Source organism: Pristis pectinata, chromosome 35, assembly GCF_009764475.1.
Source record: "Pristis pectinata isolate sPriPec2 chromosome 35, sPriPec2.1.pri, whole genome shotgun sequence".
Lineage (NCBI taxonomy): Eukaryota > Metazoa > Chordata > Chondrichthyes > Rhinopristiformes > Pristidae > Pristis > Pristis pectinata.
In genome coordinates, this window is record NC_067439.1 from 10,587,827 (window position 1) to 10,607,265 (window position 19,439).

The window sequence follows — 19,439 nt, forward strand, 5'->3', positions numbered from 1 at the left end:
GACGTCACTGGCAAGGCCAGTATTTAATTGGCCTTGAAGAGGTGGTGACGAGCCACCTTCTCGGACCGCTGCGGTCCTTCTGGTGGAGACGTTCCCACTGCTCAGCTGGGCGGAAGTTCCGCGATTTCCACGTCCGGATGGTGCGTGAATTGGAGGGGAATCTGCAGGGCGTGGTGTTCCCATGTGACTGCTGCCCTTGTCTGCTTTGGTGGGAGAGTTTGGGAGGTGCTGTGGGAGTAACCTGGGTGGATAACTGCGGTGAATTTTGAAGACGGTGCACACTGCAGTCACTGCAGTGAACACGTAGAGTGGTGGAGGGGGTGCCAATCAAAGGGGCTTCTTTGTCCTGGGTGGTGTTGAGCTTGTTGAGAGTTATTGGAGCTGAACTCATCCAGGCAAGCAGAGGGTGTTTCATCACACTCCTGACATGCCTTGTGGATGATGGAAAGGACTTGGGGTGTCAGGAGGAGAGTCATTTGTCACAGGTCACACAAGCAGACTGAGGTCTGTTTCACTCTGAGTTCCTGAGTAATAATTCCGCAATAACTCTGCGATAACTCCAGACTGGGAAAAGTCCAGAAGATTGGACTGTCACCATAGGTCATGTTGGAAGTTAAGCTGTAACCAGGTAACTGCAGCCTGATAGAGATTGGGCTATGACCATGGTAACTGTAGCCATGGTAACTGCAGTCTGATGGAGATTGGGCTGTGACCATAGTAACTGTAACCATGGTAACTGCAGCCTGATGGAGATTGGGCTATGACCATAGTAACTGTAACCATGGTAACTGCAGCCTGATGGAGATTGGGATGTGACCATGGTAACTGTAACCATGGTAACTGCAGCTTGATGGATGTTGGATTGTAACCATGGTAACTGCAGGCTGATTGCGATTGGATTGTAACCGTGGTCCTTAAGTGATTTGTACATTTGAAGCCCCGTAAGACCAATGATGAATGTGGGGCATTAAAATTCCAACCATATTATAAATATGAAGCATGACCCCACCGGCTGCCTGTGAAACAGAAACAGAAAAGGCTGGAAACACTCAGCAGGCCAGGCAGCATCTGTGGAGAGAGAAGTAGAGTTACAGCTTGAACTTAGATGAAGGGTCTTTGACCTGACGTTGATTTTGTTTCTCCCTCTACAGATGCCCCCTGGCATCCTGAATGTTTGCAGCACCTTGTGTTTGAACCTGAGGGGAAGATCTGACCTCACACAGAGGGAGTGCTGCACTGCTGGAGGTGCCGTCTTTAGAATGACTCATTAAACCTCAGCAGTCTCATGGCCGATGTTCCGAGGAGCGAGGTTGGGAGGGGGGTCTCTTCTTGGATGACTGGCCAATATTTAGCATCAAGATGCCGCATTTGGTTATTACCGTGTTGCCCTTTGTGGGATTGTGCTGTGCATATTTTACCTGGGGCATTACAATAATGATTATACTTCAATAGTTCTTCGATTGTGGATGGAAATAAAAAAAAGCAAAATGTGCAGGTGCTGGGAAACCTGAAATAAAAACAAAAAATGCTGGAAACACCAGCGGGTCAGGCAGCGTCTGTGGAGAGGGAAGTGGAGGTAACGTTCCAGGATGATATCTGGAATGATCTGTGAATTCTCAGTGACAAAGAGTCTCCAACCTGAAGCGATAGCTCTGTTTCTCTCTCCGTGGATGCTGCCTGACTTGCTGGGTGTTTCCGACATTTCCTGTCCTTTTTCCGTTGTAGACCACCTACGGCTGTGAAAGGTGCCATAGAAATGCAGCGCAGGGCGAGACATTCCTGCCTCGGCTGCCAGCACTGAGAGGAGTCACGGACCACAAGGGGTTAACCTGCCAGTGCGAGGGTGGGGGGGGGGGGGGGGGGGTTGGGGAGGCAGTCTCGGCACAGGCTCTCAGCCCCAGCCAGTGGCAGACACCGTCCGCCCTCAAGAGCTGCTCCCGGTGACCACTGGCCGAGGAAGAGCGGGTGTGGGAACATGGGGTGGAAAGGTCAGCTCTGCCTCACGGCTCCTGCCGCGCGCGGTAGCGGGGAATCAAAGTGCGGCGGCGCGGCCGGGTTCGGCGGGTGGTCGGGTGGGAAAGAAAGCAGTTTGTCCGGCGCGAGTCCTGTCCGGCGCACGGAGAGCTCACGGCCGGCTCCTTCCAGCCCGTGGCACAGACAGGGCGTCGCATTTTCCTTGCTGCGCCTGCGCCGGCTTCCTGTTGAGTGAATCGCCTGCATTTGTGCATTTTCTGTCTCGACCTCCCTTGCTGCACTTTCCCCCCTCCATGCAGGCCTGGGTGGAACCTTCCCTCTCTCCTTGCAACCCGATCTGGATCAGCTGTCGTGCCGGCAGCCCCCTGTCCCTGCCGTTGCTCCGGTGACCAGGCTAATCATAGCTCTGGGAATGTTCATGATGCAAAACACCGTCCTCAACGCAGACCCCGACCCAGGAGGTGGCAGGGGTTGAATTACGACGGCTGCCCCTGGTGATGCCGGGTGCTGGGAACTCGGAGGTGCTGGACTCTGGGAGTCTGAGAGATGTGATTGCATTTCTGTAGCACCTTTCACACCCTCCTACAAGACTGGATTGGTGTATGATTGGTGTAGCTTTACCAGGATGCTGCCTGGTTTAGAGAGTATGCATTATGAGGAGAGACTAAGGGTGCTAGGGCTTTACTCTTTGGAGAGAAGGATGAGGGGAGACATGATAGAGGTGTACACAATATTAAGAGGAGTAGTTAGAGTGGACAGCCAGCACCTCTTTCCCAGGGCAGCAGTGCTCAATACAAGAGGACATGGCTTTAAAGTAATGGGTGGGAAGTTCAAGGGAGATATCACAAGAAGGTTTTTTACCCAGAGAGTGGTTGGGGCATGGAATGCGCTGCCTGGGGCGGTGGTGGAGGCAGGTACATTGGTCAAATTCAAGAGATTACTAGATAAGCATATGGAGGAATTTAAAATAGAGGGCTATTAGGCGAGGTTTAAAGTTTGGCACAACATTGTGGGCCGAAGGGCCTGTATTGTGCTGTACTGTTCTATGTTCTATGATAGCCAGCACACACTCAGTGGGCTGAAGGGCCTGTTTCCCTCTGTCTTTGACTCCCCCCCCCCCACCCCCCACAATGTGCTTTCCAGCCAGTGAAGTAACTTCTGAACCAGGGCCACGTAGAACCTGGCAGGCAATGTGTAAATAGCAAGATCCCAAGAATTATGAAAGGCCTGGGTAGAATGGACGTGGAGAGGATGTTTCCATTAGTGGGAGAGTCTAGGATCTGAGAGCACAGCCTCGGAATAATGGGACGTGCCTTTAGATCTGAGGTGAGGAGGAATTTCTTCAGCCAGAGGGCGATGAATCTGTTGCCACAAAGGGCTGTGGAGGCCAGGTGTATTTGAGGTAGAGATTGATAGGTTCTCGATTGGTGAGGGGGTTAAGGGTTACGTGGAGAAGGCAGGAGATTGCGGTTGAGGAAAGAAAAGAAATAAAAAACCAGCCATGATTGAATGGCAGAGCAGACTCGATGGGCCTAATTCTGTTCCTATATCTTCCGGTCTTATCCCACAGCAGCATCAAGGTAGAGACACAGGAGACTGCAGATGCTGAAATCTGGAGCAAAAAACAAACGGCTGGAGGAACTCAGTGGGTCGGGCAGCATCTGTGGAGGGAAATGGACAGTCGATGTTTCGGGTCAAGACCCTTCATCTCGACCTGGAATGTTGCCTGTCCATTCCCCTGCACAGAGGCTTCCTGACTCACTTCCTCTAGCAGTTTCTCTTCTCTTTTAGTGCCAAGGTAGCCTGTTTTTTGTATTGATACAGGACACTGGGGAGATCACCTCAGGAGAGTGCAATGGGATCTTTTGGGTCATCTGAGAGAGTGGAGGGGACAGGGGATCTCCAGTGACCCGGGTTTGATCCTGACCTCCGGCACTGTCTGTGTGGAGTTTGCACGTTCTCCCTGTGACTGTATGGTGCTCCAATTTCCTCCCACATTCCCAAAGATGTGCTGGGAGAGTAATTATTCCCTATAAATTGTCCGTAGTGTAGGTGGGTGGTAGAGGAACCTGGGGCAGGGAGTCAATGGGAAAGAGAATTGTGACGATATTGAGTGTACCGTCCAAGAGCTCTAAACTTACCCTCACCATAGGGAGATTATACTGTATCAACCTACACTTCAAGGACTAATTTACTTCACTACTTTAGTCTCTACGGAAAGGTCCAGCTGTCAATGATCACTATTTCAAGCGGTGGTTCCCCCCTCCCGACCAAGGAGAAGATACTTCCAGCTAACGAAGCAGTTTAAACAGTTTATTTTAAGTGAGACACATTTAATTATAATAAGTACTTCTTAACAATGACTTGTAACTTGCAAAGGATTTCCAAACACATGTACAATTCTTACAAGCTAAAAAGTCATACCAACAAGTTGCAGACAAACATTTGTCCATCGCAAAAGATAAGATATCTTTATTGGTCACATATACATCGAAACACACAGTGAAATACTGGGGGCAGCCCGCAGGTGTCGCCACACTTCCGGCGCCAACATAGCATGCCCACAACTTCCGAACCCGTACATCTTTGGAATGTGGGAGGAAACCGGAGCACCTGGAGGAAACCCACGCAGACACAGGGAGAACGTACAAACTCCTTACAGGCAGCAGCGGGAATTGAACCCATGTCGCTGGTGCCGTAATAGTGTTAGACTAACCGCTACACTAATGCTGAGGAATGAATTCTAGGCCTTCTTTCTGTAACCCCTTCTCTGTCATTCCCGACTACCCCGACTGCTTTCTAACATTTATACTGTTTTTCACTTAGTTGACATCATTGGCGTGTGGTGTTTTTTCAACCACGTGTCCAGGCCGGGGGATGGAGGGTTTAATTCAGTAAACGTGGACCCCATTGTTCTCTTGTTTATGTTAAGGGGCTGAGCAGGGAATATTGGTTCGAAGTTTTAACTTCACAAACAACAAACAATTTCTGCTGTTTTTGCAAAGGGGCTTTTAGCTCAACCACTTGTTGACCTTTGGACAGTTCACGCTGCCGTTCTGAAAAGCTGAGGTTAGCAGTAGGCCTCTGTGAATATCCATCACAGAATGGGCAACAGGGGAAGTAGGTAGGGGAATGGAATTGATGAGAGCTAACATAGACTTGATGGAATGAATGGCCTCCCATCTCATAAGTAGAAGAGAAAGTAAGTGTAAGTGTGATATTTAAGACACAATTAGAAAGATTTTTGCATAATAGGGGAATTAAGGGTGCTGGGGAAAAGGCAGGTAGGTGGATCTGAGTCCACGGCCAGACCAGTCATGATATGATTGAATGGCGGAGCAGGCTCGACCGGCCAAATGGCCTACTCCTGCTCTTATTTCTTATTTTCTTAAATATGAGAAAATCTTGTCAGGGAGATGGCTTCTCTGGGAGTGCAATGCTCCTGCTGTGCTGCTCCAAAATTCTGGCCTGGATTTCTTTTGGTATTGGTATTGGTTTATTATTATCACTTGACCCGAGGTACAGTGAAAAGCTTGTCTTACAAACCGATCGTACAGGTCAATTCATTACACTGTGCAGTTACATTGAGTTAGTACAGAGTGCATTGAGGTAGTACAGGTAAAAACAATAACAGTACAGAGTAAAGTTTCACAGCTACAGAGAAAGTGCAGTGCAATAAGGTGCAAGGTCACAACAAGATAGATCGTGAGGTCACAGTCCATCTCATTGTATAAGGGAACAGTTCAATAGTCATCACAGTGGGGTAGAAGCTGTCCTTAAATTGGGATATAAACCCAGAGCCTAGGAAGAAAGTTACCCCCTGAACCCCTGCTGATGGCTTCACTTCCCTTCACTTCCTCGGCCCAGGTCTTTGCTGCGGTTTCTTCCACAACTTGGGAGCGAGGTTGACTGGCTGGAACTGACTCCGGTTGTCAGACTTGTGCTCACATTGTGAATTCCTGACGTCTATCCCTTGACTAAAGCGGGTAAGATCCTGAGGGGTCTTGTCCGGATGGGTGTGGAGAGGGCGCTTCCCCTTGTGAGAGAATCTGGAAACAGAGGTCGACCTTTTAAAAAACAGGTCCCCACTTCAGACTGAGCTGAGGTGACTTTTCTCTCTCTGAGGATCTGGAACTTTCTTCCTCAAAAGTTGGTGACAGTAGAGCCTTTGAATATTTTTAAGGTAGAGGAAGATCGATCTTTCGATAAGTAAGAGGGAATTAAAAGGTTTCCGGGGTAGGAGGGAACGTGGAGTTGAGAATCAGATCAGCCACTCAAGGACAGCTTCTATCCCTCTGTTATCAGACTCTTGAACGGACCTCTCATACGCTAAAGATGAACTCTTGATCTCCCAGTCTACCTCGTTGTGGCCGTTGCACTTTATTTGTCTGCCTGTACTGCACTTTCTCTGTAACCGTAACACTCTATTCTGCATTCTGTTTTTCTTTTTATTACCTCAATGTGTTTATGTACGGAATGATCTGTCTGGATAGCACGTAAACAGAAGTTTTTCACTGTATCTCGGTACCTGTGACAATAGTAAACCAATTCCAATAAGATTTAAAGTGTACCTGAGGGGCAACTTTTTCATCCAGAGGGTGGTGAATGTATGGAACGAGCTGCCGGGGTAGGTGGTTGAGGCGGGTACAATAGTATCATTTAAGAAGCACTTGGATAGGTACATGTAGGGGGGGCTTGGAGGGATATGGGCTGAACGCAGGAAATTGGGACTAGTTGGGTGGGCACCATGGTCAGCATGGACTGGTTGGGCTGAAGGGCCTGTTTCTGTGCTGTATTGCTCTGTGACTCTGACTCTATCATGAACCTATGGACCAGCAGAGCAGTTTGAAGGGACTAAGTGACGTCCCACAGCTAATTTGTATTTTCCTCGCTTTGGGTCCACAGATCTCCCCAGTTCTCATGTGGCGCTGGGGTTCAGACCCCACCTCATGAGCCCAAAATCCTGATTGACAGCTACTGACGGAATGCTCAGTGGATCCCAGATCCATGAGGACAGCCTGTGGGAGTCACGGTCTGGGTTGCTGAGTGGAAGGGGTTGCTCCATCTGCCATTGGTTGGGGACAGTTCTGCTGCTGGGATGGTTTGGTCGTGTGGCTGTGATGATCTGTTTGTTGAGTTGGGAGCCAGAGGTTGAGGGAGTGCTGCTCTCTCAGAGGTCCTGCCTTCTGGGGGGGACATTAAACCGAGACACTGCCCGCCCTAGTAAGGTTTCAGAGTAAAGATGATGTGCTGCCCAATATTTAGCCCTTGACTAACGTCACTTAAACAGACTATCAGATCGTTGTCCATTACTATTGGTGGGACCTTGCTGTGCTCAAGGAAGCACCCGCATTTTCCTTCAGTTTTCTGCGGGTCAGCACAGTGCGGAGAGCCAGTGACCCGGGTCTGATGCTGAGCTCCGGCGCTGTCTGTGGAGCTTGCACGTTCTCCCCGTGACCCCTGTTTCCACCCACATCCCAAAGTGGGTGGGGTAATTAGCTGCTGTGAGTTTACATTTAGTCTAGGTTAAAGGCAAAATGAATCAAAGGGGAGTTAATGGGCAGGTGGGAGAGAGAGTAACTTGGTATTGGTTCATTATTGTCAATTGTACCGAGGTACAGTGAAAAACTTGTCTTGCACACCGATCGTACTGGTCAATTCATTACACAGTGCATTGAGGTAGTAGGGCTACAGGGAAATTAGGAGAGAGGGAACAGGACTAATGGGATTACCCCCACCCCAGGAGCTGGCATGAACCTGATGGGCCGAATGGTCTCTTGTGTGATTATAAGTACAAAATAAAGCATTTGGGATATCCTGTGGTTGTGAAAGATGCTATGGAAATGCAAGTGTCAAGCACATTGCTGATTGGTAGAATTCCTGGCTGTATCCTTGGCAAAAATCCAGGGAATGTTTTGGGGTCCGGAGATCACTTCTCCATTTGTCCATCAAGTGTGGGTCACCTCCCAGACCCACGCCCCTGCCGTATAGGACAGCGGCACACGGAACTGGCTCCAGCTCCACCACACACGCTCCTGCCGTGGAAACGTATCGCCCGTCCTTCATCTTCACTGAGTCTAGGTCCTGGAACTCCCTCCCCAACAGCACCGTGGGAGCACCTTCCCCCAGAAGGACTGCAGCTGTACAAGTAGACAGCTCATCCTCGCACTCTGAAGGGACAGTCTCACCAGTACATCCCCAAGAGTGAATTTATAACAACATAGATTTTATTCCAGGCGTCCATCATGCCATGAGCTCTAATATAATTGGTAATTAATTTATTATTGATACATGTACAGTGCAAAGCTTTTTTTGCATACCATCTGTACAGATCATTCCAAACACAAGTACATCGAGGTAGTACAAAGGGAAAAGCAATAACATATAGTGTTACAGTTACAGAGAAAGTGCAGTGCAGGCAGATAAATAAAGTGCAAGGGCCATGACGAGGTAGATTGATGTGTCAAGAGTTTATCTTTATCGTACAAGAGGGTCCTAATGTAGGATGGGGGAAAATGCGGAGTATAAACAGGGAATGCTGCAGATACTCAGCAGGTCAGACAGCAGCTGCAGAGAGAGAAGCAGAGTTAATGCTTCGGTTTGTGAGGGATATTGATCTAACGGCGGCTTTTCACTCGTGTTTTTCTCTCTCTCTCGTTTCCCCTGCAGTGATTGACCTTCTGTACTGGGAGGATGTGAAGAAGACGGGCACCCTATTCGGTGCCGTCATCCTCACCCTGTTCTCTCTCACCCAGTTCAGCAGTATCAGTGTGCTGGCATACCTGGTCCTCTCTGCGCTGTCCGTCACCATCAGTCTCCGACTCTACACGTCTGTCTTACACCTGATCTACAAAACACAGGAGGTCCATCCATTCCAGTGAGTACCAGCCCTGGGAGATCATTCAACCCCTCCGACGCTGAGTTAGACCGTAGCCGCTCCGTCCTCGTCCCTCACGGTTCCACACCCTCTCATCTTCTCGCCTAAGAATCCGATCCAGAGTTTTCAATTGACCTGCTCCCAGGCTCAACAGCTCTCTGAGAGGAACCTAGTGCTTGAGATACTGGATTAGTAACTTACTGTTGAAACTCTCTCTTTATCGTCTCTTCTCTCAGCTTTCTGTCTCTCTTTTTCCCTCTCTCTCTCTCCTCTCTCCTGGGGCCTGGGCTATTGATCGGACACACAAGTTGAAATACAATAAGAAATAAACTCTTCAATAAAACAATGGCGTTAGTAATGGTGCATGAAGCTACTGGACTGTTATCTGGTTCACCAGTCAGAGAGAGAATCACGGAGAACCAGCCATTCAAGACCAAAAAAGGCCCTTCGCCCCACCAAGTCTGTGCTGACCATCAACCACCCATTCACCATCCTGCTTTATTCTCCCCACAGTCCCATCAGCTCCCCCCACATTCTACCCCTCACTGACACACTCAGGGCAATTCCCAGCGGCCAATTAACCTACCGATCTGCACGTCTTTGGGATGTGGGAGGAAACTGGAACACCCGGGGGAAACTCACACGGTCACTGGGAGAACGTGCAAACTCCACACAGACAGCACCGGAGGTCAGGATCGAACCTGGGTCTCTGGTGCCGTGAGGCAGCAGCTCTACGTGTTGCGCCACTGTGCTGTCATAGAGTCTGTGAAACTGTGCTCTCCTTACCTGGTCTGGCCCACAGGTGACACCAGGTTGGCAAACTCCTGGCAAGGACCTTGTAATCTCCTGGTGTCAGGGGGAGTTAGGAATGGGCTGTGACTGTTGCTCCAACCAGTGACATCCACATCCTGGGATCAAATGAGGAAACATTTTACTCACCCCTCAGGTGGGAAAGTGCTCCTGGACTCAAACCCTGGGGTGCCGGGCTCCAATTTTAAATATGGCCCATGTTCTTGACTCCCGCCACCGGAGGAAATGGATTTCGTTCCAATCATCTTCCGGCCTCAAGTCTATCCCTGCTTGATTTTCCACAGATTGGGCATGAGGATAGAATTCCATCGAACCCTGCTCAGAACTTAACCCTTTTCAAACGTAGAATGAAACTGCTTTGAGTCCCAGGCGTTGGACCAGTTCATGTGGTGACAATTTTCTGGTATTTGGAATATTCTAAGAGATGTTCACATTGGATCATGGAAGCTGACAGGGCTCAGTCTCCAGGGCTCTGGTGCATTTGGAATTAGGTGGGTTTTTGGTTGCCCAGTCCTGGGAGTTTGGCTCCCATTGCTGTCCAGACTCACTGGGGTCCACCCCAGTGCCCCGTGCAAGCAGCTGCTCGCCTCTCTCTTCTTCACCTGTACCTCCCCATCTCTCAGGTCTCTCTTGCTCTTTCCTCACCCCTCTGTCCCCTTCTCTCAACCCCTCCTCATGCCTCCTCTCTTCCCTCTCCCTCCCTCTCCACTTATCAGTTTTTCACTCTCCCTCACCCTTTTCTCCCTCTCTCACCTTCATCCTCTCTCTGCTTCACTCTGTCTTTCCTTCACCTGTTTTCTCTTTTCCTCTTTCTCCCTTTCTTTCTTTCTCCGTCTCTCTCTATCTCTACCCCCAACACACCAGCCCTGCCCTGCCGCCTCGCCCCCCCTCTCACCCATCTCTCTTACCCTCTCTCTCCACAGGAGCTACCTTGATTTGGACATCAGCCTCTCACAGGAGCAGTTACGGAAATATTCAGAAACACTGATGTCTTATCTAACCAGCACCATCAACCACCTCCGCCGGCTCATCCTGGTCGAGGATCTGCTCGACTCTCTGAAGGTGAGAGTGCGGGGATTTGGGCAGGTGATTTAAAGGGCAGAATCAGGCAGTGGGGTGAGGCAGCCGACATCGAGAGAGAGAGAGAGGAGGCTGCTGGACTGGTAAACGTTCCAGTGATGAGGTAACACGGACAGGCTGCAACACCGCTCACACTGAGACCTTTCAGAATCATATGTGTGTGCCATTACAGACATGTCACTGTACAACACTGGTTACAGCACTCGTGGGGACGGGTCTGCCACTCTATAACACCGGGGTACAGTACTGGTGGGGATGGGTCTGTCACTGTATAGCACCGGGGTACAGTACCGGTGGGGACAGGTCTGTCATTGTACAACGCTGGTGTACAGTACCAGTAGGGACGGGTCTGTCGCTCTATAACCCTGGGGTACAGTACTGGTGGGGACAGGTCTGTCACTGTATAACACTGTGGTACAGTACCAGTGGGGACGGTTCTGTCACTGTATAACACTGGGGTACAGTACTGGTGGGGATGGGTCTGTCACTATGCAACACTGGGGTACAGTACTGGTGGGGATGGGTCTGTCACTATGCAACACTGGGGTACAGTACTGGTGGGTATTGGTCTGTTCATCTGTAAAAATTCACATGGGGAACGAGGTGAAGAATGGGACTAACTGGGGTTTTTAAATTCTTTTACCGGGTGAGGGCAATGTTGGTGAAACCAGCATTTACTGCCCCTCCCTAATTGCCCCTGAGTAGGTGGTATCGAGCCACCTTCTAAAACAGCTGCAGTCCTTCTGGTGAACGTGCTCCTACAGTGCTGCTGGGGGGTTAGTTCCAGGACTTGGACCCAGCAACAATGAAGGAATGGCATTTACTTTCACGTCAGGCTGGTGGTGTATGACCTGGCAGGGGACCTGCGGGTGGTGGTGTTCCCCTGCAGCTGTAGACCTTGACTTCCTTGGTTTGCAGAGGTTGTGGATCAAGCATTTCTCCCTTACAGAACATCCCAATGCCTTCAGTGCTCAATCATGCTCAATTTTTTCCAGCAGAGGGTGTACACAACCTGCGGTGAGAGCTGTAACTGCATGGAAATGTCTTTAATCTGTTAAACTTTTATCTTGTTTAAATAACCTTTTGAAATTCAACGTAAAAATCAGTTGGAACATCAAAAGTCATGAGCAACATCGGGACTAATCTTGTTAAGGAAAATATTCTTTGAGATTACTCTCAATTGTCACAACCTATTTCCCAAAATTCCGATTCAAAATTCCCAGTTTTTAATATGTAGGAATATCACATATGGAATCAGAGATTCTCACATAATTCACAAATTACTAGTTAATTTGTAAATGTTCTCAAAGTCTCTAGAAGCATGATTGTGCCTTACATTGTTCTGCATGGTTAACCCCTGAGAGAGTCATATTTTGCTTTTGAACAGTTTGTTTCCTGTTTGAAGCAGGAACAATAACTGGATTTGTGCGTGCCAACTGTGGAATCCACCGCCTTGCTTCTTCCCGCATTAATTCAGATCAAAAATGTTATTGAAACACAATCACTTATAAATAAAGGGAAAGAGGAAAAGAGTCTGAGTGCCTGCTTCAAACAGGAACCACACTGTTCAAAAATAAAATATGACTCTGTCAGGGGTTAACAATGTAAAGCACAATCATGCTTCTAGGTGACTTCAGGAATATTTGCAAATTTAAAAAGTTAATTTCCACGGTGCAATAAAACTTTTAACACTCATAGCATGTGAAAGGGTAAAAGTTTCTGAAAGAGACGCTGCCTCTTGAAATATTACTCAGCCTTCTCCTCATCACATTCCCTGCAACATAGTTGGTTCAGGCAGAGTAAAAGATTAACTCAAATTTACTCCCAACACAGACTTTACAGACACCTAACAGCCTAACAGTGTTCTCGACCATGTTTTCTCTCTCTGTCTCTCTCTATCTCTCTCCTTCTCTCTTTCTCTTTCTCTCCCTCCCGCTTTTCTTGTAATTCAAAAGTTGCCAATCTTCATGCAACATTTTAAAGCTCACACCTTAAATCAGTGCAGAGACTAGATCTGACTTCCTCTCAAGGGTTACCCAAGCAGGCCAGTGTAAAACATATTCATACTTCAAGGTGACTTTTACTTTAGTGCCTTAAAAAAATAGAGGCACTAAGTTATTGAGAATACAATTGACATACTCAGACACCTCCGCATCACCAAACTTTCTGTTACAAATCTCTGATCTGCAGCAGGAATCAGATTGTGAAACGTGTTTGCTGCAGGGTGCTGGGAAATGTGTCTGGTCTTGCCTCAGTTCATATGCTTTCTCCCGGGGCACCCTTCATTTCTAAGCTTTCCTGTTTCCAGTTATCAGTGGGATGTGTGTTTGTTTTCTCCTTCCTGACAGTCTTTCAAGAGGTTCAACTGCACTGACTGAAGACTATGGGGCTATCAGTGGAGGCCATTCCTGCTTGAACCCCCTCTGAAGTGTAAGCACCCTCCTCAACACTGGAGCTTGTGTCTCCCAGGTCAAATCCTCCCATGGCTGTGTAGATAGGCTCTGTGGGAGCTCTAAGGCTGGTAACTGGTTGGACTAGAACATAAAAGCAGGGATGTACTACTGAAACTTTATAAGGTGTTGGTCAGACTACATTTGGAATATTGTGAGCAATTTTGGGCCCCATATCTAAGGAAAGATGTGCTGGCCCTGGAGAGGGTCCAGAGGAGGTTCACAAGAACGATCCTGGGAATGAAAGGGTTAATGTTTGATGTCTCTGGGCCTGTAATCGATGGAGTTCAGAAGGATGAAGGGGGATCTCATTGAAACCTACTGAGTACTGAAAGGCCTGGATAGAGTGGATGTAGAGAGGAGGTTTCCGTCAGTAGGAGAGTCTCGGATCTGAGGGCACAGACTCAGAATAAAGGGACGTCCCTTCAGAACTGAGATAAGGAGGAATTTCTTCATCCAGAGGGTGGTAAATCTGTGGGATCCACAGAGGGCTGTGGAGGCCAAGTCATTGGGTGTATTTAAGGCAGAGATTGGTAGGTTCTTGGTTAGTGAGGAGGTTAAAGGTTGAGGGAGAAGGCAGAAGAATGGGGTTGAAAAAAGAATCGGCCATTTTTGAATGGTGGAGTAGACACGATGGGCCGAATGGCCTAATTCTGCTCCTATATCCTATGGCTTACTGCAACCATTGGAAATTATCTCCTGCTAAATGATATTCGGTTTTACTGTCCTCCTTATAAATGGCCCACAATCTGTTCACAAAGGTTCTGGGTGCTCCTCCTCCCCTGAGCCATTTATATCAAACGCTCCGCCTCTTCCACACCTGCAAGTTCCCTGAAAGCGTCACTTGGTAGCCAGGATGCCCAGCAGGGTCCTGAGGCAGACCAGCCAGCGCTGCCCCATCCACATCAACGAGCAGTCACCTCCTCTGCTCAGGCTTGTGGGAACCCTACATGGCAACCATCCAATCGAGCCTCCACTGGCAACTTCACCATAGGTCGACACCGCCAGGTGCCCCCCCCAAAACGCGTTCCTCCTCACTCTGCGCTCCCTTTGCCTTCCACCGGCCTTTTCTGACACCTGTCCAAAGCCTTCCCCTCCTCCACAGCCCTGTTGTGGCACCGACGATGCCTCCCTGTAGGTTCTGCAGCTGTTCCATTACTTCCTCGCCTGATGGACGCTCAGCACGTTCTGCAGCTTCCCTTCACTGCTCTCACGGAAGGTCGCCTTAAATCCCTGTGCTCCAGATATATGGTTAGATTCTTCCCACTCCTGCCAATGAAGTGCCACTCCGACGTTATCCCTCAACTGTCCGTGCTCCTGACCAGCGGAACCTGGTCTCTCATCTCTCTCTGCCCTGTCTCCAATGGTTCCTTCATTAATCCCACTATTAATACATCCTTCCCCTGTTGCCTTGTATCTTTTTCCCCACAAAACTTTATCCTTCTCCTGATGTTCCTGGGCTGTGTTCTCTACTGAGCCACTAAAACTACACAGGCTTTATCCATTTCCCATTCCTCGGCACCTTGGACGGATTCAGTTGCAGTCACAGTGACAGTTGTCCAGTTCTCTTTCAATGACGAGTTCTAACCCCAGCACCATAATTCTCAGTTTACCCCTATCAGGGTCGCCATTGGATGTCAAATTTGTAGGCAGTTCTTCCAAATCTCTGAGTTTGGGCCTAAACCTATCTGGTGGGGTACCATGGTCAAGGCCAGTAGTAAAACAAAACCCAGGACTCTTTTGAAAGTTTGTTAAAACTAAGTAAACTCTACAACTATTACAATATAGAGCACTATGAATGCAATATCTTCTGTAGTTTCTTGTAGTGATATAAAATACCACAAGGTACCATGTACTGGTATGTTCTCTGTACCCTGATGACCTTACAAAGCTTTAACTCTTCACTGTAGCATCAGTACGCACACAATTCTTTCTAACACTGAATCTGCATGCAAATCACCCCAGTGATGACTCAAAGGAGCTGTGTTACAGCTCTTCAGTCCTTTGCAACTTTCTCTCTCTGTGACCCCCAAACACCACATCTCTAAAATGGATAATGCACTCACAACTGATTGACACAAACCCATCTCTGTTGATGGTATCATCTGTGATCGAGTAAGTCCACGTAGACTCATGAATTGCTGGTTAATTGGTCTTCAATTTTCACCGACAGGTTGTTCTGACAGGGGGAGAACCCTAAGTTTATCAGCACCTCCAAGTCTGACTCTACTAAACACATCTGTTGACTTGAAAATTCGGGGACAGTCATACCACAGAACTTCTGGGGACAAAGCTGACTCATACATCTTGTTCGTGCCTGAACAAGCCCTGCAGCATATTCTTGCTGTCCTTTAAAAGTTTCTACAAAATGCCCCTTGATTCCTCGTGGCATGCTGGTATAAAAAATTTGGTCAGTTGTTAGCCAGTGTTGGTTAATTGTTAAATGAATTGACCTGTACAATCGGTTTGTAAGACAAGTTTTTCACTGTACCTCGGTACAAGTGACAATAATAAACCAATACCAATACGAATAAATTGCAAACCACGAAGACAAACCAGCAAGTAGTTTGTGCTCTGGAACTTGCTACCTGCTGGAAGCAGATTCAGCAGTAATTTTCAGGAGAGAGTTGGGTGTATGGGCACAGAGATAGAGCAGGGCGAGTGGGGTTCCCTGGGTGCCTCTGTCAAAGGGCCAGGACTGGCACAATGGGCCAAGGATCTCCCATCCCTTGTGGCTGTGTGACAGAGGTGTAGTGAAGACCGTCTCTGATCCGTCTCCCTCTCTCTCCCTTCCAGTTCGGAGTCCTGCTGTGGTTGCTGACGTACATCGGGGCGCTGTTCAATGGACTCACCCTCACCATTCTGGGTAAGGGGCAGCTATCGCTGCTACTGTGCCGACTCGACATTCCCGGGAACGCTCCGGATTTGCCCTGACGTCTCTGGAGGCCGCTGAGCGTTTGGGACTTGGGCAGGAACTCCAGGTCACCGCCACGTGTCACGTGACATCACCTGTGGCCTGCTCCAATCAGATCCCGCAGCTGCTGATGGTTCTGCGTCTCTGATTGGCTAACTGAGGGGATCGGGCACAACGCACGGGCGTGTTGTCAGGGAGGCGGGAGTGGAAGGGGCGGGGTGCCATGCCATTGACTGCTGGTGGCTGCCTGTCACAAGGTTGCCCGCTGTTACTTGCCCCATTGGTCAGGGGGACTCCACAGCTCGACCAACCCTCTGACAGGGTGAAGTGGGGCAGGAAGGTTGGAAGTGAGCCCTCTGTGCACTGGAGTCACAGCACAGTGCCCCGCCTCCCGGCACCCATCGGCTGAGAGCCATGGACCCTCGATAGGCTCAGGGGTCAAAGTGCGTGGGTCCTGCATGGATGGCCTGCTCAATCCATCCAGCTATGGGCTGGCTGATCCAACCAGCAAGGAGACGCCCAATGTCCAGCCCCAAACCGTGCAATTAGCTGACCTGGTGTATCGGTCTAGTCATAGAGTCACACAGCGCGGAAACAGGCCCTTCGGCCCAACTGGTCCATGCTGACCAAGATGCCCATCCAAGCTAGTCCCATTTGCCTGTGTTTGGCCCGTATCCCTCTGAATCTTTCCTATCCATGTACCTGTCCAAAAGTTGTTATTGTACCTGCCTCAACCACTTCCTCTGGCACCTCATTCACCCTCTGTGTGAAAAATTTGCCCCTCATGTTCCTATTAAACCTTCCCCCCTCACCTTAAACCTATGTCCTCTAGTTCTTGATTCCCCAACCCTGGAACAAGGACTGTGTGCGTTCACCCTATCTATGCCCCTGATGATTTTATACGCCTCTATAAGGTCACCCCTCAGTCTCCTACGCTCCAAGGAGAAAGGTCCCACCCTGCCCAACCTCTCCCTATAACTCAGTCCCTCGAGTCTTGGCAACATTCTTGTAAATCTTTTCTGAACCCTTTCCAGTTTAATAACATCTTTCTTATAGCAGGGCAACCAAAACTGAACACTATACTCCAAGCGCGGCCTCACCAGCGTCTTGTACAACTGCACCGTGATCTCCCAGCTACTGTTCTCAAAGTCTGACTGATAAAGGCCAGCGTGCCAAAAGCCGCCTTCACCACCCCGTCTACCTGTGACTCCACTTTCAGGGAACCATGTACCTGAACTCCAAGGTCCCTCTGTTCTACAACACTCCCCAGGGTCCTACTGTTCACTGTGAAAGTCCTACCTTGATTTGACTTTCCAAAATGCAACACCTCGCACTTATCCGAATTAAACTCCATTTGCCATTCCTCAACCCATTTACCCAGCCGATCAAGATCCCCCTGTAATTTTTTGATAAACTGCTTCACCATTGATAGTACCTATTTTAGTGTTGCCCAGGTAACGATCTGCATGCCCTGATCTGTCTCTCTCTTGTTCTTTCAGTGGTGGTTGGTGCCTTCATCATTCCCCTGATATACAGGAAACACAAGGTTAGTGTCAGACCCACCTGTCCCCACACCCCGTCCGCTCCCTGCCCCAGACACCGGATCGCCTCTGAGCTAACTCAGGTGTGGCCGTCCACGTGGCCTCTTCCTGTATGCATCCTCTTCCCATCCAGAGCTGACTGCCCTTCAGTGCCTTCTGCTGGCTGGTGTGTACGACTGTGGGGCACACCCAGGAAACCCCACCCCACCCCTTCCCAGGTCACCAGTGGCTCCCGAGAAATCTCCCAATGGACCTGTTGCCGCTCTGCCTGTGGACGTCGTGGGCAACTTTTCCACAAGAACTGGGAGCAGGAGTAGGCCATTTGTCCCCTCGAGCCTGGTCCGCGGAGCTTCTACCTTGGCTTCTTTCCCATCCTGACCTAATCCCTTGAGTCCTCTGACCGATATCTGGTGTTAATGACCCGTCCCCCACAGCCCTCCGGTGGAGAAAATTCCAAAGGATTGCCCTCTTCCTGAGGAAATTCCTCCTCATCTCAGTCCCAAGTGGCCCACCCATTATCCTCAGACTGCGCCCCCAGTCCTAGACTCCTCAGCCCTAAGTTTCAGTGAGATCTTCTGTCCTCCCCACTGGCAGGAAAGGCCTTGGGGAGCCCCCAGGAAACCCCCATAGCTTCGGGCTACCTTGGGTCAGGACATCAGATATCCACCACTGTCTGGATATCACGCAGACAAAAGCTTTTCACTAATATCTCGGTACATTTGACAATAATAAACCAATTACTGAGTCTGTGTGCTCCTGAGGAGTGGCCTCGAGGTCCTCAGTACGATCCCAAACTCCTTCTCCACAGACCAGAGGCTGCCAGGAATCATTTCTTCAAGGAAGCTTTGAGCACATCCTTGAATCACTTCTGCTGCTCATGTAGTAATCTCCTCCTAATGCAGAGCTTGGATTAGAGTGTTTTAGGAGTCTGCTGTTGGGCAGGTGAACAATATGGACTGCCCATTGTAGGAGAGGGCCTCGGTGCTGAGGATGTGGGGACACCAGAGACTGGAGGAACCCAGCGGGTCAGGCAGCATCTGTAGAGGGAAGTGGACAGTCGATGTCGTGGGCAGAGAAGCTGAAGTATCTCGAACCCCAAGTTTTGCCAGGGTACGCTGATGTTGGTTCTCCTGCCCTTCCAGTAGAGGACTGATGACCAGCAAACAGCTCAGTCAATACCAGCAGACGCCCACCCCATACCACCAGCCCCCAACTAACCCCAGTCTCTGGGCATCCTCTGCCAGCTTCTCCGAGCAAGACCCAACCTTGTTCCTCGTTCCAGTTCGATAGGTGGACCACAGCGGTCATCGCTGCGGGTGCCACCTGCCACTGAGAGGGTTACGGAGTGGGCAGCACTCTCGCTGTGTGTTGTGAACCCACCAATCAACTGCCATCACACTGGTTTCTTCTCCTTCCCACCAGGTGCAGATTAACCAATACCTGGGGCTCCTGAGAGGACAGATCAAGGACGTGACAGCAAAGTACGTTTTCATCGGCTGCGGTTGGTTCTGGTCAGAGGGCTGGTGGTGAGGGGGAGGGAGGGAAGGGGACATCCGATGTACTGCCATTCAGATCCAGCTCCTGTGGGCTCACATCTGGGTAACCACTGGAATGGTGCAGACTCTGTCCTTGTTATCACATTAGGATCTTGGCAGAACAAGTGTGTTGGCATTTGTGTGTGTGTGTGTGTGTGTGTGTGTGTGTGTGTGTGTGTGTGTGTGTGTCTCTGTGTGTGTCTGTGTCTCTGTGTGTGTGTGTGTGTGTGTGTGTGTGAGTGTCTGTGTGTGAGTGTC

The 19,439-nt window shown here is 49.5% G+C and overlaps 1 protein-coding gene across 2 annotated transcripts in view; it reads left to right on the top strand.

Annotated features, from left to right (window-relative positions):
• LOC127586363 (reticulon-2-like) overlaps positions 1-19,439 on the top strand; it is a 41,475-nt gene that overhangs the window by 20,902 nt on the left and 1,134 nt on the right. For both annotated transcript variants that reach the window (XM_052044263.1, XM_052044264.1), the window contains 5 exons: positions 8,644-8,851; positions 10,585-10,723; positions 15,988-16,057; positions 17,605-17,651; positions 19,069-19,127. In XM_052044263.1, the coding sequence (XP_051900223.1) occupies positions 8,644-8,851; positions 10,585-10,723; positions 15,988-16,057; positions 17,605-17,651; positions 19,069-19,127 (523 nt within the window). The remainder of the gene's footprint in view (positions 1-8,643; positions 8,852-10,584; positions 10,724-15,987; positions 16,058-17,604; positions 17,652-19,068; positions 19,128-19,439) is intronic.